The 13,089-nt window shown below is 38.1% G+C and overlaps 1 protein-coding gene across 1 annotated transcript in view; it reads left to right on the forward strand.

The window, feature by feature from the left end:
* Window positions 1-466: 466 nt before the first annotated feature.
* EYA1 (EYA transcriptional coactivator and phosphatase 1) overlaps window positions 467-13,089 on the forward strand; it is a 335,724-nt gene continuing 323,101 nt past the window's right edge. Inside the window, exon 1 of the mRNA XM_030795255.1 lies at window positions 467-528. Coding sequence (XP_030651115.1) covers window positions 496-528 — 33 coding nt within the window. The 5' untranslated portion in view covers window positions 467-495. The remainder of the gene's footprint in view (window positions 529-13,089) is intronic.

The following is a 13,089-nucleotide window of genomic DNA, read 5'->3' on the forward strand; positions in this document are numbered from 1 at the left end:
ATTTCTTTGTTAGTATTTCCTCTTTGCATTGTGGTGCAGCTGACGTTGATAGATAGCATGGAGAAACTAAATTCAAAAGGAAAAAAAAAAAGAAGAGAAGAAAAAAAGCTCTTGTACTGCTGGCTCAAAAATAATGTGTGCGGAAGGATCTTTAGCTGCCCCTCCTGCCTCCCTACCATCCTTTCTTTCCTTGGGCTGCAGCTGCTGACAGCAGACACAACTGAGCTATAATTTGGCCACATTTGGCTCATGTAAATTGTGATAAACAGTGAGCCCATAATATTTATTTTAAAGACTCATTCAGTGAAGGTAAGTGTTCTTGACTTGTGTATACATGCTGGTAAATGGAAAGCTGCAGATGTGAAGTCCACATCTGAATTTCATGCCACACAATACAGCTGTGTGATGCTCTGTTGTTCACAGGTGCAGGGGTGTTGGAACCCTTTGAAGAAGTGTGCAGCTAATAGCCCATACATAATTCGGAAGAAGTCTTCAATGGAGGACCCCCGGGGGATAAATGGACAGTCTGTAAGTAAACAGAATGTCAGTCCTAAGGAAAGAGTTATTACTCTTAAAATCATCATGGCATTTTTATTGTAACCCGAGTATCTGGAAAATTGTCAAAAGCTCTGTACCAATGTACCAATTTTTAATGATTTTGAAGGTTATGAATTAAGTAGTACACTGTTTCATCAGCCTAACCTAATTTATATCTTTTCTCAGAGGTATCAGTTATCAAAAGTAGAGTCATAGCGGAAAAACCTAACCTTTAGTGTTGTGTAATTATCCCAATATGCATAAGATAATTTTTAGGCTTACAGTTTTCTTTGCCTCAGGGAAGCATATATTTGCCTCATAAAACTTACATTAATGTCAATTTTTTGGATTCTTTTATATGTATTTGTTTTATGAATATACCTGTGTGTATGTGTCTTCAAAATAGGTTTTTAGTGAAGAAGTTTCACAGTTTGATGAACTCTCGAATGGGCTTTAAAACAAGAGCGCCTTAGGTTGTATTTTATTTGTTGATTTGTGAGCAGAAGAGAAAGGGTTCGCAGATTTTCTACAGGTTTGTATCAGGAAGAAAGAAAGCTACCTTTGGTTCATAAATGAATATTCCCAATTAGGGGTCATCTTACAAATAACCTTTGAGTTATTTAGAACTTGAATAATTCAATGAATTTTAATTTTAAAAAAAGCATATTTCAGTAAGTTAAAGTTGTTTTCTTGGAAAATTTCCATAGCAACATTTAGGGCAGCATCTGTGACTTTACACTGTAAGTCCCCTGGTCAGATATGATGCTTTCAGACATGCGATTTCATAGCTCAGCTTTGTTCACAGTAGAATTCTTTTTTCTTTTTTAGCTTTCATTTCTTTTTTAATATTTTGTTATTTAGTTTAAGTTCTGGGATACATGTGCAGAACATGCAGGTTACATAAGTATACGTGCAACATGGTGGTTCGCTGCTCCTATTGACCCATCCTCTGACTTCCTTCCGCTCACCCCCAGCCCCGCAACAGGCCCTGGTGCACGTTGTTCCCTTCCCTGTGTCCATGTGTTCTCATTGTTCAGCTCCCACTTACGAGTGAGAACATGCAGTGTTTTGTTTTCTGTTCCTGTGTTAGTTGGCTGAGGATGATGGCTTCCAGCTTCATCCATGTCCCTGAAGCATGATCTTTAGTAACACTGTTGTGGTTCCTTTAAATGGACGTTTTACAAGACCTATTGGTGTTATGAAATAAGCAGGAACTGCTAATGGATGGGAATTTTAATAACAAATGGTCAAGTGCTACGAAGGTATCTTCACAGTCACACTGTATGCAATTACATAGTGTATTTTATGGATCTTCTAAGTTGACTTACACTTGTGAGACAATTCACATAAAGCACTTTGAGATCACTTTGTATCATGTAGCTTTTACCCTAAACAGAAAATGAACTCAACCCATTTAATTCATTTGTTTGTTTGTTTAAACTCCTATGTTGGGTCTGTGATTTTTGAATTTATTATGTTAAAATACTTTTGTAGCTCATATAAAATTAATGAAAAATAAACTCATTAATAACTTCTTACTGCCACCTTTTATGAACTCTGCTCCCTAGATGGAGGCAAGTTGATGCACTGGAGAATCACCAACTAATTTAATAATATCTGCAAAGAAATGCTGCCAATAATGTTTCTTTTGATACCTTGTATTATGCAAATTCTAATTTAAGACAAGATATTAAGTAAGATTTGAGACTAAAATAACAAATAGGTAAGAAATAAAAAGATTAAAAGAATTTATTTTGGCCATCATAATAAAAGATATATGAGAGGGCAGTCTAATTGCATCTCATTTTGTCCTGTTTTTATTATGTGAGAGTGAAGCATTTTCAATCTTGAAAGGTATTTGGCTATCTCAGAGGTACAGAACAAGGAAGGGGTATTTCTCACGGGCAAACACTGTGTGGCACTGATTGGAGAATCCATGTCCTGGCAATTTGGCAGCTGACTGCTTGGCCAGGAGGTGTCACAGTCTCTTCAGAGGCCTCGTGTGAGGCCTTGGGTGAGCTCTTCGGGCTTCCTTTGGCTCTCAGGTTACTCCTTTCCTTTAGGAAGTCGGGGAGAGAGGCTCAAGATGGGAAGAGGACCTAGAACGTAGCTAAAAACATTAAGGTAACTCAAGAATGTAAGGAATTTAAAGGTGGTTGTGCTACTGTACTCCAGCCTGGGCGACACACCCAAGGCCCTGTCTCCTTAAGGAATTGAAGAGTCCTGGACAGTATCCAAAGTGCTCACACTTCCAAACGTGATTGAACATTCCCTTGCTCATCACGTTCATCTTTCACAAGTTTATGTCACAAAAAGTTTCAGCCATATTTAGAGTAAACCCCTGTGCCCACTTCAACAGTTAACAGCATTTGGCCATTCTCATTCCATCTTCCCCCCACCTACTTGTCACACGATTGCTGTTTTTCTTTACAGTTTTCTAAGATAAAATGTATATGGATTAAAAGGCGACAGAGCGAGACTCGTATCAAAAAAAAAAAAGGAAAAAAAAAGGCACAAGTCTTAACTGCCCCCCACATTGTGACAAATGGATGTAGCCGTGTAACCTACACCTTGTGTCATAAATTGGAGCATCTCCATCTTCCCAGAAAGCCCTCTTGGACCCTTCACCCTCAGTACCTCCCCAGTACTCATCCTCTCACCCCACAGGCAACCGCTGTTCTAATTGTTTCCACTTTTCATCAGTTTTGCCTGTTCTAAAAGTTCATGCAAATGGAATCCTCAGTGTGTTTCTGGCTTCTTTCACCTGGGACCATGTCTGTGAGAGTCATCAGTGATGTTGCACATGTCCATAGGTTATTCTTTTTTATGGATGAGTTGTATCCATTGTGTCCATGATATACTCTTTTAAAAATATATTAAAATATATTCCAAATACTTCTCTGGGAACCTTGATTTTTGCATCTGTAAAATGAGAAAAGTAAAATCCATATAACCTAAGGTCCTTTCCAGCTTTATTATTTCGTACCTCTTTCTTGCACTCTGTAGCCCTTTGCTCACAGAATTACACCTGCTAGTGGTGCATTCTGGATTGTGCCTTTTCTAGTAAGGCTGAAATACTTGCCTCCCTAAGCATATTTCTGATAGGAATCGGACCTTTGATCTTGTCAGAAAGATGATATTAAAGACAAAATAATACTTCTTGAAAGTTTTTTCACACAACGCCAGCTTACAAAGCATATTCGTGACTCTCAACACGTGCTATTATTAGTATAATATTATGAATCTTTATTGCCTTTGTAAACGACAATTATTTCTCAAGTCTCAATGGTTCTTTCTCTACTACATAGATACACATGTGACAAGATCGAAAGACAAGATGGCGATGCCTCTTCATGTCTTTCTTTCAGCTCAGAGCTCTGGGCTGAGGAGGAGGCTGGCAATAGCTCCCAGTGTACTTTTGGCTCCATGATGTCTGCAAAGCCTGGAAAGTCTCTCTCTCTGGGGGTAATGCTAAGAGGAGCTTCCCTGTGCTTTCAGTGGATGGGAGGGTGGCAGTGCAGGGAAGCCCCTAAACAAGAGTGTGTTCATTCCAAGGGTGTGTTCATTCTTCATCTTGGTGCTACCACTGTCATTGTGAGATTTGAAGCTAAAAAATCTGATGATACTTGAGGGAGGGGAAATAGCTAATCATATGAACATTGAAAAGTGCAATATTCCTATCATGTAGCCTCATGACCCTAGCAGAGCTTTGGAAATGTGTTTATCCTATGATGAAAGACCATGGGCAGAGGTGAAGTTACTTCTTATTTTGATCCTATGTAAACACGACCCTGAGTAGAAATGTTAAATCAGAAAGTCCACCTTTCTAATTCTGGAAGGTTCTGCTTATGTGTCTCCCACATTTAGGAAGAGGCAGTAACACGTGTGATTTTGTAAGTTCTATCCACTCGTCTCTTTACTTCATGAGGACATCAAGGAGAGGAGGTTTGTGGGCTTTCACATCATTTCTGTCATGATCTTGGCCACTCCTCTATTCGCCTCTGAAGGGTTCCCACCTGGATGAGCACAGTTCCACTCTCTTAGCAGCCACAGCAGTGGAACTGCTGTTACCTTAGTGGTTGTCCCTATCCAAGGTAAACACTGGAAACACAAGCATCAGACAGCAGAGTTATAACCACTTCTTTCAGTTTCTTTAGTTTACGAGGATTTCTAGAAAGAAATCATGTCAAGATAAAAAAAAGCACCTACTCACTTTTTTAAAAGTGAATTTTAAAAATAAATCATTCTGTTTTCCTTATGAAGTTGTGAGGGCTGCAGTTAAAAGCTCATCACTCGATAATCCAAAACTTGTGTCTGAATCAAATAGGGAGAGCCTAGTTTTTTGGAAACTACATTTTAGATTTGAAGTCATAAGACTTGGTTTTAGCTTTTACTAGCTGTATGACCTGGGGCAGGTTTATAAGCATCAGCCTCTTCTGCTATAAAACAGAGATGATAATATTTGCCTTCTCTGATTTGAAATCACAATTTTGTAGGTCAGGTGGGATCATGCATTCAAATGTTCTTTGAAAACTGAAAAGCGCGACATAACTCTAATGCACTTTTTATTGGAACCATCTCTAGAAAAATGCGACCAAGAATAAAAAATTATCTGGCCACCTGCAAGTCTACAATACAATTTTAAAAATGTGACCATCTCACCTGCATCAGGTATTATAAACACCAACCCTGCATATATTTGATCATGATGTTGTCTGCGCATGCATTGGGGGGTGGAATTAGGTCTCCTAAGACTCTAAAAGGAGCATTTTGTTATAAATGGTAGATACTTACTTTTCTTTCAAAAATTTTAGATGATGATATTCTAGATCTTTGTGGAATAATTTTACTTTAGGGCTCCATTGTACTCTCATAACTGTACCTCTTGTGTCTCCTTTAAGTTATGATAAATTTGAAGTGCTAACAGCAGCTTTTGCTGAGATGCTGGGTTTTGCAAGAAAACTATTAAATAAAACATGTATGTACGTTATTCCTGTACTTGGAGACTCTAGAAATAAAAGGTGACTTTTAACCAAACTGGAAAAATTATTTATTTTTTAATAGAAAGAAACCCACTCTTTAGCAGAAGTTACTAAAAGTAGTTATACAAGTATAATACACATGTAGAAGTGAAATTAACTGGGAAATTTTATACTAAATCAGGGTTGCATTTATTCAGCTTCACCCCAAGTGAGATATTTTATGTAAGTGAAACTTTTAGATAACTTAAATATAAAACCATGGAATCCAGAGATTTACAATTTCATTTTTTAAAGCAGAGCATCTTTATTAGAAGCCTGCATTCTTTTCTTAGGACTTCTGTAACAAAGTACCACAAAGTGGGTGGCTTAAAACAACAGAAATTCATTGTTGCACAGTTCTAGAGGCTAGAAGTCCAAATTCAACATGTTAGCAGGGCCATGCTCCCTCTGGAACCTGGAGAAGAATCCTTCCTTAGCTTCTGGGAGTGCACCGGCCATCCTTGGCTTTCTGTGACTTGTAGCTGCAGCACTTCAATCTCTGCCTATATTGTCACATGGCCTTTGTCCCTCTTACATCTGTGTCCTTCCTTCTCTTCTTATAAAGACACCAGTGATGTTGGATTAGGGCCCATCTTAATGACCTTATCTTAATTTGATTACGTCTTGTAAAGACCCTGTTTCCAAATAAAGTCACATTCACAGATACTGGGGATTAGGATTTCCACTTGTTTCTGGAGAGATACAATTCAACCCATAACAAAAACTAATAAGAGTGTGGGGCCTAAACCCTTATCTTTTTGTCTACCTATCCCCCTCCTGTCTCAGCACCTTGAATAACTCTAGTTTATGTGGTTGCAAGTAATGGAACTTATCATGAGATGGCATAAGCAAACAAAAGGAAAGTCTTAAGAAAGAGGGCATCTGGGGAATTCAGGTAATTTTTTTTCTTTTTCCTGAACATTTCATTGAGTCCTCTATTTGTTTATAGACTGGCTTTCTCTGTTCCCCTTGCACAGTGCTGGCTAACCACCATGGTTTATACATTACTGGGTCATCCATGATGTAGGAAGAAAACCTCTGACCGGTTCTGGATGCACCATGATCCTTGGTGTCTGATAGAGCAGGTCGCTGCAGCAGAAACACCACAGTTCCCAGAGGAGGGGTTGGGCTGACCACCCAATAGTTGGCTATTGGGATGGACTGCCAAAAAACTCCCATTTTGAGATTATTGAAGCACTAGTTTGAAAGCACATATCTGATCCTACCTCATCATTTTACAGATGGGGAGATTTAACCCTTGATATGCCGTCACCTATAATCTATTTGATGGAAGTATCTAATAATGAATATATAATTATTTTCTAATACTTAAGGCTTTTTAACAACTATCAGTTAAGTGCTGTATCTCTAGTATACTAATTTTTCATCTTTCTGTTTATCTATCTGATAGCAATGATGATTTGCGTTTTCGGCATGAAGCAGTAACGCCTAGAGTTGGGGTAGTCTTTTTGGATGTGATGGGTACTCAGCAAATAGATAATAACTTGAACTTGGGAAGGCAATTAGGTATAGTGAAGAGAACCTTGACTTGGATTCAGAATTTCTGGTTCTCTGTCACAGTTTATTCTAAGAATTCTTTCAATAAATAACTTCATGAAAGTCATTTCAATTTCTATGCCTCAATTTTGTTTTTTACCAGTAGAGATAACAGATCTATATTGCTGGGTCCCCAGGATGAAGAAATAAAGATACCGTATGCCAAAGCACTTTGTAAACTGTAAAGCAGTATATACAGCCACTAGCGTCAAGGCCAGTGAAACATCTTTTTGGAAAGGGCAGGACATTTCAAGTCAGACACATCTGCTTGAGTCTTAGCTCTGTACTTGGGCAAGTTGTTTTCACCTTTCCGAGCCTCAGTTCGTTCTCATTTGTAAATTAGGCATAATAATACCTTTCTTGCATGATTGTGTGATTAAAAATAACACATGAAAGACATACCGGGAATGAGAGCACAGATTCTGGACCCCAACTTCTTGGGTTCAAATTTGAGCTGGGATGGCCTCACTAGTCGTTATTTAATTAAAATATATTTGACTGGGGGAATGAGGTACTATCTGTTAATTTTGATGTAATGGACAGACATTCACAGGGTTAAGATGAGGTTGTGACTTGGAACATCAGACCATGCTGGAAGGAATTAGGCAAAATTTTTCATTTGAACAGGCAAGGCTGGCTTGGGCACAGTAAAGGAGCCCAGGATAGAATGTGATCTGAGAGTTTCAAAAAGACTGGACGTCGAAGTTCACATTGGGTACCAGGTTGTATTAGCAGTTGGGTATTTTCAGTATAAAATAAAACCTTGACAAGAAAATTACTCCAGAGCCAGGACAGTGACATGTTTATATTTCCAGGGCCAAACACAATGTCAAGCCCTCTACGTGCACTCAGTAAATGTTTGTTTATCTGAGCTGGCCAACATCTTGTGTTCTGGTGTAGCTCACTTGGTCCATATGCACCAAACAGATGGAGTGTGACAAAGATGAAAATTGCTTGTGGCTGATGCTGGAAAGAAAGGAAAGAGGGGCCCTAACCATTGAGACTCATTGCTCCTGGCTGCCTCTGATCTGGCACACTTAACATGCAGGAGTCTGAGAGCTTAAAGAACTATGAACCGGTGTCAGTGAGCAGTTAGCAACTGGGGCATGTGGATCTCTCTTTCTGAATAAAAGCCACAGACTTTAGGACTTTGTTTCTTTATGTGTGAGGGGTGGGGGCGAGGGCTAGGGAGGGTAGTTTAAATACTTAAAGAAATCCGGTAATCACCAGAAATGTGAGCTACAGTAAGAAAGCCATTTTGGTATAGCAATAATACAATTAACTTATTTTATAAAGGACCAGATAGGAAATAGTATAGGCTTCCAGGGCCAGAAAATCTCTTATCACATGCCTTCAACTCTGCAGACATGGCATGAAAGTTGCCATAGACATATGGAACAGAGTCCCAGGATAATGTTAATGCATGTAGATAAAATGAGGATCCATGCATTGTTCTGTTGTTACCCCAGTCAGCCCTTCCTATCTGTGGATGGGATGTAGAAGTGGTGAATAAAGAGGACCAACTTAAGGGGCTGGGGAATCCAAGGATTTTACTATCTGTGAGAGTTTTGGAACTAGTCCTCCACAGATACCCAGGGATGACTGCCCCTGCACGCAAGGTGGGTCTACAGTTGTGCACTCTCTCCTTTCAAGATTTCTCATTTTGTTCCTTTCAGGCTAGCCCTGACATCTTCAATATGACTGTTTACTCTCTCTGGGCCTCATTTTCTTTATTTGGAAAATGAAGAATTTGGGAGATCTCTTCTAATTTTAACACAGTGTGATTCAACTGGTATCCTTATTGTATTGGATAACTGAAGTTAATAAAGTCTTTGCATCACAAAATAAATGTGTGGTGGTCACCAAGGGATGGGCAGGAAGACCAATCATCAAAGCCAAGCATCCGTGTGAACTCAAGTACTCAGTTTGGTGATCCAGTTCCATAGTTCCAGCATTGCATTTGGACCCTAGTGTGATACATTTCTATATTTCTAAATCCTGCTTCTCTTTTTTTCCCCAATCTTCTTCATCCCTCAGCCAATGAATCTTGTTGTAGAACCCACAGTATATCTTTATGTTGGCTCTAATGTGATAATGATTCTTTGATGTCCACATTTCCATGCATCCATAATTTTATATATGTATAGTACCATATACAATGTTCCTATGATTAATTTTAAAAAATGCCTAGAGTAGTGATAAATACTTCTACATTTTGTATCGCATTCCCAGGATGTGTTTGTCATGATTTTAAAATATGTTCACAAATTCTTTGATACTCCTCCCTTTAAGAGATGGAGCCTGGTAAGGGGCCCTTTGGATGAACCCTCTCCTTGAGTGTGGTCTGGACTTAGTGACTCAATTCTAATAGGGAGACAAAAATAGCAGAAGTGACAGTGGCCGCTGTGGACACTAGGTCACAAATGCCCCTGTGGCTTTCTCCCTGCTCTCTGTTGGATCACTCACTCTGGGGGAAGCCAGCTGCTATGTTACAAGGACACTCAGGCATCCCTGTGGAGGGGCAGATGTGGCCAGGGACTGAAGCCTTCCACAACAGCCATGGGAGTGAGCCATCTTACAAGCAGATCATGTAGTCCCAGTTAAGCCTTCAGATGACTGCATCCCCAGCAGACAGCCAAGATATGTTCTCATGAGACCCTCAGGTAGTACCACCCGGCTAAACTGTTCCCAGATTTCTGCCCCTCAAAAATTGTGTGAGATAACAAATCTGTTACACAGTGATAGATAACTAATACAGGGATCCTATCAATCTATTTTTCCATTAAAATTGATAATCAGTATTTTGGAAGAGAAGTGAAGCTTGATCATGAATATAATTAATTATATTAAGTAGTATATATACAATGTATAACTAATTATATAAATATATGTAATTATATAGGTAGAATTAATATGACTCTTCTTTCTCCTGTTTTATGCAGAGTCTATCACTGGGTGTTTTTGTAGACTGGGTACATTCAGATGTCAATTTATTTATCTTTATCCGCTCCTCTGAAACAGAATCTTAATTCTTCACAAAATAAGTGCTTTGAACTGCTAATTAGCATATATTTTATTCTAGCTTGTATTGTTCACCCAAACTTAAAAGCCTGTTTGCCTTCTAGGCCATGAGCTGTTTGAGGTCAGAGAATATGCAAAAGAAACTACCACTCTCCCTCTGTGACTCAGTCCTTTCAATATTTTGCACATTGATGTGCAAAATGTTTTGGTTGAATGAGTGAATAAGTACAATTGCCTAGAGCCAAGATTTTGTAAACAGAAAAAGATCTTCAGGCCTGCTAGTGTGGCAGCTTTAGCCCCCACTTGTCTCCAGGGAATCAAGCACCTTTGGAAACAGGCCAGGATCAAGCTCAGAGGTTTTTTTGCTCTGCCAGGTTTCATGAAGGTAAGAGGTACCCTAAAAACAAACACCACGGCTATTAAACATCATTAACTGGAACTCCATTAATTGAAAATTTTTGATAATTTGAGGACGAGGTTAATTTTTTAAATGTTCCTTTATAAAAATTGGATTATAAAGAAATTAATAATATAGATTAATTTAGCTTATGTATAAGAATACATGAAATTAGGTGGGCAAAATATGTTAACAATCGCATATGAAAAATTTCATGTCTTTTGTGCAAATAAATTCTATTCATTGAAGAAATTTTTCTAAGGTACTCCGCTAGATTAAATTAGATCAATTAATGTTTATATTTCAAAGGAATTCATGAAATTTCCTTAAGTGGTCTCCCAAATTCAAATGACATAAATTACACTCACATTCTCATATATTTTTTTCAAAATTTGATTTCATGCAACTCTGTGACTTTGTACTCCCATCTTGTATCAATAAAACAGTAACTGAACTTGCATTCTTACCACGTTAATTCAGTGCATACCTGTGAGGGTGGAGGAGGGAGCGTGGGTTTGTCAGGCGACGGAACGCTTGCGTTGGAGCCCCGACTCAGCTGCTGCCCAAGTGTGTGCAAATCTCTGAGCCCCCATCTTCATCTCTAAAATGAGGATAGTATGTCAGTACTGGGTATCTTAGAATGATTGTGAGGATCAAAAGACAATCATGATGCCTTTAGTAAGCAATGTAGTAACATACAAACTCTACATGTTTATCAAGAGCGTATCTCAAAAGGCAACAAATGTGTGTGTTTTCTTCCAGGCAGTATTCCTAAACAAAAACAATACTTCCTGTGTCCTCCTTAACATTTTTGCCTTCCTTCTATAAGTAAAAAGGGAAAAGAAACCTTTTTAAAAAATTACTGATTTTATTTAATTGTTTTTTTTCATTTTGAAATCTGCCGTCCATAGTACAAAGGGATGCCAGAGATCATGGTATTGGGCTGTACAAATATTGCAATGGGTGACATTCATTCACCCATTCTTGTCATTGCTTAATTCAGGTATAAACTAAAATTCCATTCAGGGATTCCAGAATTCATGGTAATTTATTTTGATGTTTAGAAATACTCGAATTTTTTATTATATCAAAAACATTTGGCAAAGTATATAGTATGTGATGATTTCTTTCTTTAATGAGGCTGTTGTATTTCTTTCAAAGTATAGCTATCACAGGGATGTTTTTCAAGAATAAAATTTTATGCTTTGCATATTCAGGTATTAACTTTAATACTGGTCATATTTTACAAGCCTAAAAATGAATACTGGGTTTGGGATTGATTATTTAATATAACATTTCTAATTTCTATTTTAAAAACTAGGTTTTTCTGTCATAAGGAAAAATGACAAAGTACATATTTTACTTTATTCATTCTCAGTGCTCACATTGGTGATTTTTAGTGATGTGTTCATCTAAGTTTTTGTGAAACATTAATACAATACCATGATTACCTAGCCTTATCTGGTAAACTGGGAGGGTTAACTTTAAAAATGAGTTCAAAAATATTTTGTGTGTGAAATTATGTATCTGAAAAATGTTTCTATTTGGTTAGTTATGCCTGCATTGACCACTTGTATTCTCAAAAGAGGAAGCTGTTGGTGATTAAAGGGAACTCAAATAACTTATAAATTTCATTTATAAAGTTGGCTTTTATTAAAGTTCATTTGATAAAAAGTTTACATTACACATTAGAATTAGCTGTTTGCTCAGCTTCCAAATTACCTGGGGAAAGAAGTATACCCACTATTTAGTATGGACTAACAAAATCAGATCTGTACTTTAACTTCATCAATTTCATTTTATTTTATCTAGCCTTAAAAAAAATGATTGTCTTTCTGTTTGCCCTAGGATAATTTTCTAAAATATGGTACCTCAAAATTGATATACATCTTTCTTACTCATTTGGAATTTAAACTGTGAGCCAGGCTGCCATCTTAAAACAAAATGGTAGCCAATAAAAATTTTCAAATAAACACATGATCTATCTATGACATTGAATGGGGACTATAATTCACAGAACCATTAGTAATGGCAGCAAGAGAAATAACAGGGCTAATTCACACAAGTGTGCAATGAGATTCTATGGTGAACTTCTCATTACTTTGAGCATTAGAGTCCTTTGAAAGTTACATTAACTTTTTGGGACAAAGGTGATTGATTTGCTGTAATTGTAACTGAGGTTAGCGGCTTTCACCTTCACTGCCAATAAGAGCTGAATAGATTTTTGGCCGGGCGCGGTAGGTCACGCCTGTAATCCCAGCACTTTGGGAGGCCGAGGCGAGTGGATCACGAGGTCAGGAGATGGAGACCATCCTGGCTAACACAGTGAAACCCAGTCTCTACTAAACATACAAAAAAGTAGCCAGGCGTGGTGGCGGGCGCCTGTAGTCCCAGCTACCCGGGAGGCTGAGGCAAGAGAATGGCGTGAACCCGGGATGCAGAGCTTGTAGTGAGCCGAGATCGTGCCACTGCACTCCAGCCTGGACAACAAAGCCAAACTCCGTCTCAAAAAAAAAACCAAAAAAAAAACTGAATGCATTTTTATATTACTTTGGA

This window comes from Nomascus leucogenys, chromosome 16, assembly GCF_006542625.1.
Source record: "Nomascus leucogenys isolate Asia chromosome 16, Asia_NLE_v1, whole genome shotgun sequence".
Classification (NCBI taxonomy): Eukaryota; Metazoa; Chordata; class Mammalia; order Primates; family Hylobatidae; genus Nomascus; species Nomascus leucogenys.